The following is a 16,644-nucleotide window of genomic DNA, read 5'->3' as shown; positions in this document are numbered from 1 at the left end:
CAAATGGATAAAATCTTAAGAAACCAAAAAACAGCAACCAAAAAAAAGCCCAAAGAACAACAACAAAAAAGCCACCAAAACCAATAAACAAAAAACAATCCCCCCCAAAACTTGGGTATCGTTCTTAAAAAAAAGTCTTATTAATAATAGCTAAAATTATTGAGCACTCATGTCACATACCGTTCCATGCATTTTATGCTTTAGTAATTCAATCCTCATTAAAACTTTATTAGAACATACTTTTATTATTATTCCATCATGAAACAAAGGCAGAGAAGAAAGTAACTCACTCTATCAAGATCATACAGCTAGGATCTAACTAAACAGGATTAAAACTCAAACCAGGGGCACCTGTGTGGCTCAGATGGTTGGGCATCTGCCTTTGGCTCTGGTCATGATCTCCACGTCCATGGGATCTCCATGGGATCGAGCCCCATGTCGGGCTCCCTGCTCAGCAGAGTCTGCTTCTCCCTCTCCCTCTGCCTCTCCCCCTGCTCGTGCTCTGTCTCCCTCTCTCAAATGAATAAATAAAATACTAAAAATAAATAAATAAATAAATAAATAATAAAAAAATTTAAATAAATAAATAAATCAAACCAGTCTGGCCGCAGAACCTATTGTACCTGTACTCTCAATCTACTTGCACACACTGAGCAGAATTTCTTGCATAATGAGGAGATACCATTCACTAAATTAAACTGTTAACTTCACTGCTGTTGGTCCTCTCAGATAATAAACTACTCGAAATTAAAATGTATCACAGGTATTATTCAGACAAGATCAGGCCACAAGTACAATGCAGTATAAGCCCTCTGACAGGAACTTACAGTTGGTCACATACCTCGGGATCATCCGTGTAATCAAACATTCGGAAGATGACCCGTGGCATCGGGTACACTGAGTCTTCCGTGTGAGGAGGTGGCGTAAAAGGAGGCAGGTTGTGCTGCAGTGCTTCACAAAGGATGCTGTCAAAGGCAAGATAAGGTCTTAGGATGTGCCGCTCCTGCCAGCGATCCTTTTTCAATTTCTGAATCTGGGCCCACAGGCAATCTAAATACTAAAGACAGATTAATTTTTAATAATTAATATATATATTCGGAGGTACATAAAAATTAACATTATGACTACATAAACCAAAAACCATTACCTTATAAAAGACAGGATACAAAAGTAAGCTAGTTTGCAATTAAATATAGTACAGAGGAATGGTGCTAAGTTTTTGTTTTTAATTACTTTATAAAGTCTACCTGTCTGAGGCTGTGACCACTTCCATTTTCAAACGGGGCATTTAAATAAAAAATAACTGTAACTGGGGTGCCTGGGTGGCTCAGTGGGTTAAGTCTCTGCCTTCGGCTCAGGTCATGATCCCAGGGTCCTGCTCAGCGGGGAGCCTGCTTCCCTCTCTCTCTCTGCCTGCCTCTCTGCCTACTTGTGATCTCTCTCTGTCAAATAAATAAATAAAATCTTTAAAAAAAATAAATAACTGTAACTGGAATCACACAGAACAGGGAATGCTTTGATTACATTCTAACACTTATTAAAAATCCACTATATGCCAGGGGCGCCTGCATAGCTCAGTCAGTTGAAGTGTCTGACTCTTGATTTCAGCTCAGGTCACGATCTTGGGGTTGGGGGATCAAGCCCCATGTTGCACTCCATGCTAAGCATGGAGTCTGCTGGAGATTGTCTCTCCCTCTCCGACTGCCGACACTCCCTGACTGACCCCAACCCCTGCCCCTGCACATGTTTTCTCTCTCAAATAAATAAAATCTTAAAAAAAAAAACCCACTATACACCTAGAGCTATGAGGAGCTGGACCCCTGATATGGTATGTGGAAAACAAGCGAATGTATATAAACGGAGGGATCTGACTACATCAGAGCTAAGAATCTGCTCAAGAGCTGGCTGTGCTTGTGTCCTGAGACGCTGAGAATCCACTCACCTCTTCTTGCGGGTGTGGTTTCTCAGCCGTCCATACCTGTAACATGGGCACATGTGTCTTTTGGCGTCTTCTAAACATAGAAATAAAAATCTACACTTAGGTTTCTAACAACACAGAAAGATGTTCAGCTGTTTCATAATTAATAAAATGCAAATCAAAGCAGTAAAGTAACATTTTTACCTATCAGATTGGCAGATAACAAAAATTTTGATCATGTATATTGCTGAAATGTGGGCAAGCACACAATTTCAAACACTGCTGGCACAGGGGTTAATTGATATCATCTCTTTAGAGGAGATCTGGAAGAGTATAATCTCTTTGGAAGGCCATTTGACTAAGTCTATCAAAATTAAGATTGTTAAGACACTTCAACCCAGCAATGCCTTTTCTAAAAACTCCCACTCTCCACAGATATATTATCTTACGTACATGAAGACACATACATAAGAATATTCACTGAAGCACTGTTTATAATACCAAAAGACTGGAAATAACCTAAATGTCTACTAACAAGGGACTTGTTAAATTATGGTATATTGAAAGAGTGGAATACTGTACAACTGTTAAAAAAGAATGAGGCAGGGACGCCTGGGTGGCTCAGCTGGTTAAGGGTCTGCCTTGGGCTCAGGTCATGATCCCAGGGTGCTGGGATCGAGTCCTACATCAGGCTCCCTGCTCAGTGGGGAGCCTCTTCTCCCCTGCTTGGGCTCGCTCTCTCCCTCTGTGAAATAAATAAAATCTTAAAACAAACAGTCAGGCAGTCCTATGTACTTTTATGCAATAAGTTCAAGCTATATTAAGTGGGGAAAAAGAGCAAGTGAAGAACAGTACGTATGCTGGACTACCATTTGTATAAAAAAGGGGAAGGATATATACTCAAATGTTAAGATATTCATATTCTTTTATTTTTATTCTTTTGCAAACACCTACATTCTAAATAGAACCAGTATGACTTTCAAAAAACATAAAAATGTTAGAGATTTACCATTTAAAAGTAGCTTAAGAACAAAGGAAATTCTTATCTTTAGACTTCTTGTAACTTTGTAACTGACTAACAATATCCAAACAAGTCACCTATTGATAGAATATGAAACTTAAAACAAAATCATTCTGAAAGAACTTAAGGGGACACAAAACCATTACCATGCTGCCGGTTAACTGCTAAATTTAAGAACAAGCCCTATTGTTAGTGTTACACCTAATAAGACAAACCAAGTCTTTGCGCCACTTGGCAGAAAAGGTAATAAGAGGACATGAGACTATTTTAACTGAAATGTGTCATATTATTCAGGAAGTGTGCACTGGGTAGAAGTTATGAGCCACTGTTTTAAGGACTTGGCTTGGGATTAACTTACATGAAATAAATACACTGTATGTGCTAAACCTCTCTCTCCAGTACTGTGATTCAGTAGGTCTGCAGGTTGGGGTCGGAGCCTATTTAAGTACCATTGGTGATTCTATGCACACTACGATTTGAGAACCACTGTGTGAGGACAAAAGATCTTTTATGGCTTTGCTAATATGTACCAAAGTGGCTTAAAAGGAGCTATGTTACCAACTCCTTCGCGCCAGCAAAGTAAGCAAACATTTGATTACTCTGAGGTCTCAGTAAATTACAACAGTAGGGGAATGAAGTTACTTAGAGGAAGCCATAGGGAAACCCACAGCTTATCTTTGAGAAATGGAAACTAACACGGCAATACTAACAGATACAATACAACACATTCATCATATCAGTAAGAACTATGAGCTGTGTCCTTACTTTAGATAGCTTTCAGTGTTAGCGAAGATGCGGTCCATCTCTGCATCTTTCTTTTCGTACAACTCCTTTCCAACCCAGGGCAAAGACGACAGAAATGCATAAATATACCAATCTCTCCGCACCTGAAGAATTTTTAAAAAGGCAAACTTAAAATGTGTGCTAGTTAATTTTCATTCATATTGTGTTTACTTTTGAATGAAATCCTATGGAGGCTTAAGTAAGACACCTTGCTTAATCAGAACATTTCTACCTTTTATTAGTTTTAATTTTATTGGAATCATTTGAATTAACATAGCGATACCAAGAGAACCCACCACTATGGCAGATGACTTAGCCTGCAGATATTAAGAATCTAGAGTGTGATAATATACTGTTATCTTTTGGGTTTGATTACTAAAAGGTCACCAAGTGAAAAATTCTTTGTACTATATGGGTAAGATTCAACATAAGGGGTTTTCTTACCTGAGGTACATCTTCTTCCTGAGTTACACTTACAAAATTTTCAAACATAGCAACCATGGATGGGGCAGCAATGACATGACAATTCACAAGATCAGATAAAAAACGGACCTATTAGGGAAAACAATTTCTATTAAATCTAAATGTGATAGAATCACACAACAGGCAATCTTGTAATGACTGAGACCACAGGTCTGAAAAACTACCCCTTAAGGCCGAAACTAGCCTGTGGCCTGTTTTTCTTTTGCATAGCCTGTGAACTAAGAGTGGTTTTGGATAGTTAAATGCTTGAAAAAATCCAAGGGTATTTTACGATTTATACAAATCATATGAAATCAAGTTTCAGTGTCCACAAATAAACCTGTATCGGAACACAGTATACTCACTCATTTATATACTGTCTACGGCTGCTTTTGTTCTACAACAGCAGAGCTGAGTAGTTATGACCGGAACAGGATGACGGACAGGAATCTGCATTTACAGGTTCCCATTCCACAGAGCTACCTCAACCTATCATCTTCTTTTCTGTTCTCTGTGAAAAAATTTTCCCTGGATTACAAACTGGAAATTTCTGAACGGCTATCTGTTGGATATCCTTTGTGAGCCACTGCTAAGCAGTATTAAGATCCCTGTCATGTGGGAGCTCACAGTCTAGTGGGACGAGCATAATCTCAACCCAAAGGAATGACTCCTATACTAGAGGGTAAATAAAAAGCGTTCTAGGAACAGTGCTAAGGGAGTAGGGGAGAGCATTGTAAAGGAGGTAACACCAGGACTAGGTCATAAAGGATGAGTGAAGTCTGCCTCGAGCGGGGAGCAACAAGACTATTCTAGGCAGAAGGATTCAAAAGGATGTGCTCAGGGATCTGCAAGTAACCGTTGACAGCTGGAGGGTATATGGGTGTGTGTGTGTGTGTGTGTGTGTGTGTGTGTGTGTGTATATATAAATAGACATATGTATACATATATTATAAGGACAGAGAAACAGATTGGGGCAACCATAAAACGTCAATACGGAATCTGGACTTAATCTTACAGCCTGATTGGTGGCTAACTTTTTTTTGATAACATACTCAATAAAAGAATTTGATCACATGCCTCCAACTCATGTGATATAAATAAACATATGCATCATACTTAAATAAATACATATAATACACACCGGCCCACTGTCAATCCATGTATTACACATTAGTAGGGCTTATTAATTCCATTTTCTTTTAAGATAAATATTTATTTCTGCTAACCCAGTGATTCATCTTATGCACAGGCTTTTAAGACCCTCCACTTTAGAGAATGGGAAAGAACAGGGGTTTGTGATCTATACCAACATGAGCAGAGTGAGTTACAGAAAGACCAGTCTGGTGCCACAGTAGACAATACAGTGAAAGGCAGAGAATCCGGATGCAAAAGAACAGTAAAGAGGCTATTTGAAGAGATGAAGAGGAAGGGAGTGCCTGGCTGGCTTAGTTTAGGGCATGAGGCTCTGGATCTTGGGAGTAGTGAGTTCAAGCCCCATGCTGGGCATAAAGCTTACTTAAATAAAAGAAATAAAAAAGCACAAGAGGAAGGTATGAATTATGCCAGAGGCCCTGGAGACAAAAGGGACAGACCAGAGAGCAATTTAGAAGGCAGAAGTGACAGGACCTGGGGATTGCTTAAAGGATGAGGGGGCAAAGGGAAGGCAAACATTAACACTCAGGTCCCTAGCTGGGTTATGCAGTAGACAGCAGACCCTGTGTGCAGTTTGGAGAGAAGACAGAATGATGCATTACTTTTAGGAATTTCCAGGCAAGATATCTAAGGGCTATCCAGCAGTATTTGGAACACAGGTCTGGAGCTCAAGAGAAAGGCTGAAACAGGACATTCAGTTACTGACTTGTCAGGATGGGGGTCGTGTCACCCAAATAAAGATGGTTAATAATGCAAAGAGAGAGTAAGAATGCTTCAGGGGAGAGTGTTTAAAGTGAAGTGAGGACAGAATCCTGGGAAACACAAAATGTAAGGGGTAAAGGAAGATGACCCAGTAAAAGGAGACAGAGGAATAGAAGGGAGTGGCAGCAGCAGGAGATCCCGAAATAGTGGTGTTGCAGAAACCCAAGACAAAAAAGGAGTGTAAAGCATCACATGCTATAGGAAGGTTAACTAGGATTTAAGAGTGAAAAGAAGCCACTGGATTTGGTAATGAGCTCTGTGGTACCTTAAGTGAGAATGGTTTCAGAAAAGCAGCTACTGTGGTGAGTGGGGAACTCTATTTCAGAAGAAAGGATAAATTCGTTGGTTGTAGCTCACTTCTCCTCTCCATCCCAACACTACGTCATAATACACCAAAAAAAGTAACTTACCAAATATACAGCTTCATTATAATTGTTTGCTTTTAATGATTCCTTAAGTTGTCGAATCATAGCTTCTACAAACTCTCCACCAAAGTTGTAATTCCTGGCATTCAGCAGTCCAACTAATGTTGTATAAATTGTCAACTTCTCAGGTAACAGGCGTGCACTGATTTGAGAACCCAGTACAAGAAAACCCCAAAACAACAGTATTATGTTAAGTTGCTCAATTCTATATTATATAAATCTTTTATCATTTTACCAACATTGGAACAGAGTTACTTTGAGCAATATTTAAAAAAAATTTTTTTAAGGGTTTTATTTAGAAGACAGAGAGAGAGAGAGAGTGCACAAAAGCAGGGGAAGGGGCAGAGAGAAGGGGAGAAGCAGACTCCCCATTGAGCAGGGAGCCCAATGCAGGGCTCAATCCCAGGACCCTGGGATCATGACCTGGTCTGAAGGCAGATCCTTAACCAACTGAGCCACCCAGGTGCCCCATACTTTGAGTTATATTTTTAAAACTACTTCAGAAAAGGCACAAATGTTGAGATGAGTTGCAGACATGACCCCTGAGATTTTTCATTTTATTTCTAGCTAATCCACAAATTAGGTAAAACACTTTAATTATAAAGTTATCAAACTAAAATAAATGTAATTAATGCTAGACCAGTTTTTCTTCCAATGTGTTTAGTGAACTCTAAGAGTAGTTCTACAGAAGATGTTTCCATGGTAAAACATCTGGGGAATGCTGGGTGAAACCAGTTTCTTTAATGTGGAATCATTAAGGGGGAGATAGAACATTCACTATTTCTAAACTTAGCTAACCAAATGTCACAGGATCAGAATTACACTTTGAGAAACACCATTCTAGTTGCTAAGAAAAAATTCGGAACTAAAACCACTTCCAACTAGGTTCCTATCAGTTAAATTGCTGAATGTCAAGATGGTACTTGGACATAGTAATATTTCTTTACATCCCAGTTTGCTTACTCTAGGTGTGTTAATTTCATTAAAGTTATTTGAAAAGCAGGGAAGAGGATTACAATAATTAACCTTTGGAAAAAGGAAATGCTATTTCCTAATTTAGGTAGCCTTTAGAAATTCTCTCAAAAAGAAAAGCAAATAGGAGCTAATCATCAGTCAGACTCTTACACATTTTGTGTTTTCCCAAGGTGCCTAGCAGAGCAGTAGGGACAATTTTGGTTTAAAAAAATACTTGCTCTGAGAGTAACCATCTTCTCCACCCCCAAAGTCATGGTTTCCATCACAGTTTTAGCATAAATCTCTTCTATTTTAATAAACACTTTCAAAACAGAAGGCACCTTCTAGATCACTACAGCAAAATAATTTTTCTTAGTCATTTCTTAGTCTAAGGACAGGTCTTCTTGAATATGAAATGGATTTCTTTCAAAAACTAGAACCCAAATAATTTGTACTTTATGAGAGGTTAAAATGAAATCTACTGATAGCTATGATTTATGCATACATTTTTAAATTTCAAAAACGAGCTGCAAGCATTAATCAAAATATCTGAAATAACTTACAAGTCAACTTCATGTTTGAAATTTTAAAATACCTCATAATATAAAGTACAGCACAAAGACCCCTTTTATCTAAAAGTTGTGACCATTTCTTTGCAAAGCATAAAATTCAGAATGATCAATGTCCATCTGACAGATGCGAAAGCCTGGATTGTTAATTCCACCATGGGAGAGACTGTTTCATAATTTCTTGAGACTTTTCCCACTTTAATTTACTCATGGATTAAATAATATTTGTTCTAGCTAACTTAACTCAAAGAAAGATTAAGCAAAGTAATAGCTTCAAAAGCTTCTTCGGTCTTCTAAGAAGGACTATTACTCAAGTGACCAGTTCCCACATTTGTTTGGTACTACTGGCTAAAAATACACATTAAACTCTTATATTAAATGCATATGCTTAAAAGAAAAATCTCTGAATGTGAAAAGTGTCTACTTTCTCACTTAAAAATAGTCAACTCAAATGATTTCAAAGTTCCAAGAAACAAAATGTAAGGAAAATGCTCAATTTTAGTCTTATTTATCTCTAAGAAAAAAAGAGTACACAAAGTTCATTTTGTTCATATAAATTTCCCATTAGAAGAAAAACTAATGAAATATGAATGTAAACACATCTTTTGCACATTCCCAAAGCATTTAAGAGTAGATAATACATTATCACCTGGATTCATAAATCTTTTGCATACATACACTGTACAAAGAAGCCTTAAGATCTTGCTCTTGTAGTTAGGAAGATCAGCTTCTAAAACACCTGCCAAGCCTTCTAGGTTGCTCTCCAGAGAGCAGGCACTCTGTAGAGGACAGCATATCAAATATCTGTTAAGTACTCAGCAATTAGTGAGTTAAAATTTTCTATGTGGTCATAAAAAAAGTTAAAGCCTTACATGCATAAGGCACTATGACAGGTTTAGTATAAACCAATTCAGGTAATTACTGTTCTTTAGAATCCATAAAAAGAGAATGAATGAAATTTTCAAAGCAAGGAGTCTAAGGTAGCAGAGTAAGAATCAGAAATGGGGGGACATCATTGGCTCTCTTGTATCTCACACTTACTATATGACTCTGAGCAAATTACCTCGGGTATCCAGAACTTGTTTGGTTCATTACTTATAAACTGAGAGGGTTATTCCTTAAGGTCTCTTCTAAGATTCATATTTATGTTGTATGACGGTTACTAAAAACATTTAACTCTTAATAATCTGCATCCCAAGGGTTTAAAATGAATTTACGTTGGGATACAGATTAATGGTAATACAACTTTCACCTAAAACCTAGATCACCAAGTTTCAGCTGCAGAAATGAATCAAGCATGGTCAACTACAACCCTAACCCCATCACAGTTTGGGCCTATTTGGCACATACCTTTTCTCCCACTTTGCATATTAACGATTCCAAATGATCTTCAGTTTCATTGGCATCAGAGGTCTTTCTCCTTTTGTGAGGCTGTCCTCCTGTTTCAACAATGTAAAAAAATTAGTATTACATGATAAATCCACTATTGCAAATTTTACTTAACCTTTTAAATACTAGTATCTCTTTCCTACCAGAAACCCTAGTTTTTACAGAAGCTCTTAACTGACCCACCACCTCTCTGACTGGGCTAGCTAGATTCACCAAAGGTCTCCATACCCAGGGACACTGTTGTAACTCCAAAAGGCATTCGTTATGTTCAATTTGCTGTGTCTAGTGCCCCATGAGGCTATGTAAGGCAGCAGCCCTGTCCACTCCTGGGGATAGATAGGAACGCTGCTTACAACATCCTAACCACTGTAGTTATTCTGTGGAACATGGAATAACTGTACTGTTATTGTACGGTACTGTACTGCTACTCCCATTCTTTAGACAGAATTGTTCACCGATCTTCAGCTGCTTGGTCCTAAAGCCTCCTATTGCCAGCAGTACTCATTATTCTAGTAATGAAAATTATTTTGTAAACTGATGAAATATGGGTACAAAAACCAAGCTAAATGCTTTGGAAAGACTAGGCAAAAAAAAGGGGGAGGACAACTTCAGAAGATGGGAAAGGGAACATAAAACATCAGGATTCCTCCCTAGTTTCACAGGAGTCTGAACTTTTAACTCTTCAATTAATAGCTTTGGTTCTGTAGACCATGCAGCATTAGGGTATTGCTTACCCCAAGCAATGGGAATCATAATCAACAGACATATACTCAAAGAAACATCCTGAGCACTTTATCAAATAATTGGTGGGGGAAAAGTATGTTTTATCATTTCCTACTTCAACCACTAGTCTATTATATTAAAAAACTGTATCATTCAAAGAATCTTTAAAAAAAAAAAAACCTACCACACTGAAATCATTACCCATCATCCATCTGTCCTTTTGGTTGCTGAAGAATTCAAGATGAACAAACTATGAATCAACTTAGGTACTGGACTGTCTACTATTGTTCGGATTCTTACTATTAATCATCTCTTACCATTATGTTTAAAACCTTAATACACACACCTTATATCCTTTTGTGGGATAACCTACTGCTTAGAATTTTTAAATTAATAGTGTTAAGTATAGAACATGATGCTGTTGATAAACACAATGTTGGCTAGTCTCCCAATATAATTCAATTTTGATTTCCACTGATTAGATTTTTAGGACAGCATGTGAACAAGGAAGCAATACTCTGTAACAGTGTTAGGGATCTGCATTAATAATGAAATCTGCACTTGGATCTAGAATTACCTAGAAGTAAGTTAACTATAACCTCAATCTTCTCCAGACTTGTATAGACAAAGGAACTGGGCCATTTTTATAGAATTCATAATCACTTACTTGCCACTGTTACATCTGGCTTGAAATATACGGTGATTCTTAAAAAAAAAACAGCACTCCACTATCCTAAGCTTGGGTGTTGAAAGTCTCTTTAATGACTGAAATGATCTTCAAGTACCACTTGAACTTAGCTGAATAAAACCAATCTGTTACAATCCAGATAGGACCAGATGGAAGTGCTATACAAGGCCACAGATTAAAGCACTTTGTGCTTTGACCCCCCTGACCCCTTGTTGTTATTATGATCTGGCTTAAATAATACATGAATATAGTTTTGAAAGGATAATGCCATAAAAAGATTTAACACACACGCAGTGTTACAGAGCTGAGATGTATTCCTGGAGATCCCAGCCCATGTAAAGTAGACATGTGTGACACAGTGGAATCAGTGACCTTCATTCTCAAGTATGCATCAAACCTACTACATTACAGGATCTATAATGGTTCCATCACCCAAACAGCCAACTCTGACACGAAAGTCTTCTATTTCTAGGATTTATTCACTGAAAAAACCCTCATATTCAAAGCAATGTTTATATAAGCTGACAGCCAGGATGTTAAAATAGCAGTGGTTCTTAATTGGGTGAGTTTTGCCCCCGCTAGGGGCAGCGTGGCAATCTCTGGAGACATTTTTAGCTGTCACAACTGGGGGAGTGCTACTGACATCCAGTGGGTAGAGGCCATGGATTCTGCTAAACATATTACATTGCCTAGGACAACTCCCAACAACAAAGAATAATCTAGCCCGAAATGTCAATGATGGCTGAGCAACTCTGTCTAGAAAGCAGAATATACTAACGGTGTTCTTCAGAACCAGATTCCGGTAAGGTTGGGAAAAGCAGATAGTGAAAAACTAGCTGAATGAGAGCATTTTTTTGCTTTTTATTATTGTTTTTTAAACTTTAACTACCATTACTTTCTTTCTGGCCCATCTACTCCACTCACCCTTTATCTCACATCCCACCCTCCGTATCCTCCCTAAATTACTCTCCAGCTGGCTTGTTCCCAAATCAATCTGGAATCATATTCCAGTGTTTAAAGCAACCCTCCCAGACCCTCGTGTAACCTAGAAAAGGAGAAAATAATGCAGTAGGAGAGAAGGTAGGATTTCTGAAGAAAACAGAAAATACAAGTACATGGTCCTCCCTGAACTACAACTCCTATTTTCTCTCTTGCCATTCTGACTATAAGAAAGCACACGTTTTGTTTGGAGAATGGGAGGAGGCAGAAAGTATTAAGCAGATATGCCCTACTCTCACCTGATATTTGAGAGGATATGAAGGAGAGGTGGTACAATTACAGACATATCTGAACTCATGACAGTACAGGATATTGAACTCAGAAGAGAACCTGGGCACACAGAATAAAGCATCTTCATTAAGAATAAAATTTTGGGAATTAGCCAAATGTTTTCATATGCCCTCAAGAAAACCTATCTATGGTAGCTCCCAAAGCAAGAACAGATTTTATATTAAATGTAACAACACAGAAGTTTTACAATATAGATTCAAGTTACATATTGCCACTTCATTCTGATACCCTTGGCTAGTATAGGAGAGAAACAGAGGCAGGTCTTTATTAAAACACATTTGTGGGCACCTGGGTAGCTCAGAGGGTTGAGCCTCTGACTCTTAGTTTCTGCTCAGGTCATGATCCGAGGGTCATGAGGAAGAACCCTGCATCAGGCTCCACAGCGGACATGGAGTCTGCTTGAGATTCTGTCTCTTCCTCTGCCCTTCCCCCTGCTTGTATGTGCACTCTCTCTCTAATAAATAAATCTTAAAAAATTTTTTTGAAAGGATCTCCATACACTAGTATTTTCTCTGTAAGACAAATCCTAACTTTATATGGATATACTGAACTACATCTTAAACCCTTAATTATTATAAAACCCACAAACTGGAAAACAAAGACCAACCCTATAAGAAAGAAAGTAAAGTAGCAAAACCAACCAGGTAAAAGGCAAAAATAAAGTACCTTGATTTTGGAGATTTAAGGCAGAGGTGACTATCATGCCTGAAACAAACTATACTCTTCCCTGGAGTAACAAATCCTTTCACCTCTAATCATTTTTTTGTACAGTTAAGTTAAAAAAGTAGTCATAGTCTAAAAGATAAGGACCTAATTCTAAGTAGCTTAAAAAGGGGTTAATATGGGTTTTTGACAAAGGTTATAGATGATATACTTTCTCAGAAGAACAAAATAAGCAAAGTACTGAACAGCTGTTATATGTATATCCTATAATAACTGAAAAGCTTCAGAGAAATTCTTAAAGGTATTCTAAGAAGTGAGTTAGATTTAGCATTGAACCAGTATCCATACACACTAATTTCCAATTTAGGGTTTCCCTTTCCTTCTCTACAAATTGAACTCCACTCCGGCAGAACTAGACTGGTAGTTTCCTAACTTATTTCTCTGGATCCTGGATACTCTAGTCTCAACAAAGAGATACAATTTTAAAACTCTATGAGCTTTAACTCTATTTAAGCCCTCTATGAGCTGATCCTCCCAACCTCTCTGATCTTAGTTCCTACAACTTCCCCAACCCCACCTCTCCCACTCGCTCTGCTCCAGGGACACTGGCCTTGAATGCTCCAGCTTTAAGTCCTCTGCACTCACCGTTCTCTTTTCTTAGACCACTGCTTTTCCCCATACAGCCACCTGGTTTGCTCCCTTATTTCCTGCAAGTCTTTGATCAGATGCCATTCATAGTGCAGCCTTTCCTGATCAACCCTAATAAAATAGCAAATCCACCTCGCCAACAGTCTCTATCCTCTTTACCCGTTTTCATTTTTCTCCATAGCACTTACCACCATGTGATGCACTATATTTTATTTGATTGTGTTCTGTGTGTAAAAGGGAGGCTTAGTCATTACACTGTTCACTACTATACTGCCAGTAGTTAGGACAGTGCCTGGCACTGTTAAATGCTTGTTGAATAAATGATTGTATCTTGTCAAGCATATGGAAAGTCATGGCAGCCAGTGACAGATAAGAGCTGACAATAATCCAGAAGTGCTCAAATGTATCAAATTAATTATGACTACTACAATTCAGGCTATTTTAAAATAGCCTTCTATAACATTTAAATGTCTACTATTTCAGATATTCAAAAATCAGTAGATACTTAGCTAAAATATTTAGCTTACTGTTTAGGGTAAACCCCAGCTGATTATTACCCAAATTGTGGCAATTTATAAAAGTTCCAGATTTGGTAGAGTATCCCAGAGAACTATAAACTGCCCCTCTACTACTAAATTATTGACCAGAGTAAACTTTAATTAATTCATTTTACTTCTTTTTGTCTTAATTTTTCTAAGGTTCCAAATGGACCATGATTTACTGTCCAGCTGGTATTAAAAGAAACTAACTCCCAAGAAAGTTATGCCACCATCACAGTAGCAAAAGCAAAAGTTGTTTTCTATATATTCACATTCAATTCTCCAGGTTGCTCTCTGGAAACATTTTCTCTCCCTTTAAGGGTGCCCCAGAAGGGAGAAGAGTGGAGAAAAGCAAGAAAATGGGAAGAACTTTAAAAGACTCGAGTTCCCTAAACCCCAAACAATCACTTCAAGCACATTAATTTTAATGAATCCAACTCAAAGCATATGAAAACTGTATTTTCTGTGCCCTGTATGTCCATTATACAAAAAACCTCATGTGTTTAGAAAAAAAAAAAAAAAAATCTAAGCACGCAGCATAGAATACTTGGGTAGTGAAGAGAACCCTGGACTTGCTTTCACCAGTGTCTGGGCGCTGCTAGCTATGTCTCCATGTTTATTGCACTAAAACTCTGGATCCTTAGGTATCAGATAAGGATGAACTAGAATATTCTCTCAAGCCATTCCCTAGCAGAGATCCAATGTTTCATTATTAAAACCAAAGACATGTGATTCTGTTCCTACTCCCAAATGTCCCAAAACTCAAGGATAAGAAAATGTTAGTGAAGAAAATTAATTAAATAAAACATTTTCTTCCATAATTGACATCTGCCAATGTTTGTCAGTTCTTTTTTTTTTTTTTTAAAGATTTTATTTATTTATTTATTTATTTATTTATTTATTTATTTGACAGAGAAAGATCACAAGTAGGCAGAGAGGCAGGCAGAGAGAGAGGAAGGGAAGCAGGCTTCCTGCCGAGCAGCGAGCCCGATGCGGGACTCGATCCCAGGACCCTGGGATCATGACCTGAGCCGAAGGCAGTGGCTTAACCCACTGAGCCACCCAGGCGCCCAATGTTTGTCAGTTCTTAAGCATTAACAGATGATAAGTAAATATCATCATGAGATATTTGTTACATGTATTAACTCCACCCTCATAAAACTGAGAAGAGGTATCACTACATTATAGACTTCTACTTTACATTTCTAAATTACAGACTAAGCCTTACAGAGGTGAGAGAATCTGGGAAAGATCATGAACTAATGGTAGAGTCTAGCTTTGAACTTAAACCCTCTGATTCCAAAGTCTGGCCTCTTAACCACCACACCACATCCCTTTTAAAGAACAATAAGCTAGAATATAACAAGAGAATTACTCGATTTCTTCCTTGTTTGGTGGACGTATGTTTTTGATGCATTTCTGTAATGTAAGCATCTTTTCCTGTTGGTTTTTTTTTTTTAAGATTTTATTTATTTATTTGACAGAGAGAGAGATCACAAGTAGGCACAGAAAGAGGGGGAAAGCAGGCTCCCTGCTGAGCAGAGAGCCCGATGTGGGGCTCGATCTCAGGACCCTGAGATCATGACCTGAGCTGAAGGCAGAGGCTTTAACCCACTGAGCCACCCAGGCGCCCCATCCTTTCCTGCTTTTAGCAAAATTATCCTTGGTTTTTATGGTGGCAACATCATGATCCCCTGGAGCGCAAACCATCCAAATGGAGTAGAGAACCCCTGATCTCAATCCCTAAGTGGTCTCCAGTTAGTTTTCCGGCACTTTTCTCTTCAAGAGGGAAATACACTTGCAGCTAGTTCGAAATCTACCGTAACAACGTGCATCTGTTTATTGGTAAACAGATGTGGGTGAGTGTGGGTAACAGACTTCTCTCCTTGCAGCATGAGAGAAGGCAAACCAACGGATGACGGGGACAGCAGGGCTCTCAGACTGCGGTTCATCAGATCTCCCACTCACCGCTTTGTTTCTTCCCTTCTGGGAGCCCTTTTTCAGATGCAGTCTGAGGGTCAAAACGAGACACCGGGACCAGTGGGTACCTGTCACTGTGCCTAAGAGGTGGCCGCACAGACCCAGGTGTGCTTCCCTACTAAAGACCAGATCCTGAGAAGTCCTTACAGACCAGAGGTCCACGGGGCCAACCACTAAAGGAGTTGGGGAGGGGGACAACGGGAGGCTTTTTAGAAGTCGCTCGGCCACATTCCCGCTCTGCCTGCCTGGTCCCCCAAACGCTGCCGGGGTGTGGGGGTGGGGGTGGGGGGCTTCCCATCCCTTTCCTCGAGTCCCCGAGACCTCGGCCCCTGCGTGGGCGCAGCCTCGGCGGTCGGGCCGAGGGCACTCACCGTCGTTCTCGTCGCTGTGCCGCCGCCGGGACATGCCGCACGCCGGGGCGCTGCCGAGCTGAGAGAGGCCGGGAGGGGAGCGCGGTAGGAACTGTCGGGCCGCGGGCGGGTGAGAGGACAGCGACAAGGCGCGCGCGGTGGCAGGCGCGCAGGCGCACTCGCTCCCGACGGGTGCAGCAGCGCAAGCTGGAGAGGCGGCCGGCTGGGCTCGGCTGGCTCGGGTGCCCGAGAGCCGGCGTCTGGAAGCTCACCAGGCCCAGAGCGTCCGGTCCGCACGCAACCACCCCCTCGGGCTTCCTCCGCCTTT

The 16,644-nt window shown here is 39.5% G+C and overlaps 1 protein-coding gene across 2 annotated transcripts in view; it reads right to left on the bottom strand.

The window, feature by feature from the left end:
* NCBP1 (nuclear cap binding protein subunit 1) overlaps positions 1-16,469 on the bottom strand; it is a 38,487-nt gene extending 22,018 nt beyond the window's left edge. The window contains exons 1-8 of one of the 2 annotated variants that reach the window (XM_047700279.1): positions 16,338-16,469; positions 9,397-9,485; positions 8,725-8,825; positions 6,509-6,665; positions 4,167-4,274; positions 3,705-3,826; positions 1,943-2,012; positions 842-1,057 (exon numbers count right to left, since the gene is read on the bottom strand). In XM_047700279.1, the coding sequence (XP_047556235.1) occupies positions 842-1,057; positions 1,943-2,012; positions 3,705-3,826; positions 4,167-4,274; positions 6,509-6,665; positions 8,725-8,825; positions 9,397-9,485; positions 16,338-16,371 (897 nt within the window). In that variant the 5' untranslated portion in view covers positions 16,372-16,469. Of the gene's footprint in view, positions 1-841; positions 1,058-1,942; positions 2,013-3,704; positions 3,827-4,166; positions 4,275-6,508; positions 6,666-8,695; positions 8,828-9,396; positions 9,486-16,337 lie in introns of those variants that run through there. The other variant, XM_047700280.1, reaches the window with a different exon arrangement.
* Between the last annotated feature and the right edge of the window lie 175 nt (positions 16,470-16,644).

The sequence above is a fragment of the Lutra lutra genome, chromosome 13 (assembly GCF_902655055.1).
Source record: "Lutra lutra chromosome 13, mLutLut1.2, whole genome shotgun sequence".
In the NCBI taxonomy this organism is placed as follows: domain Eukaryota; kingdom Metazoa; phylum Chordata; class Mammalia; order Carnivora; family Mustelidae; genus Lutra; species Lutra lutra.
Note: the sequence above shows the minus strand (reverse complement) of the source record. Positions and strands in the feature narration are given on the sequence as shown.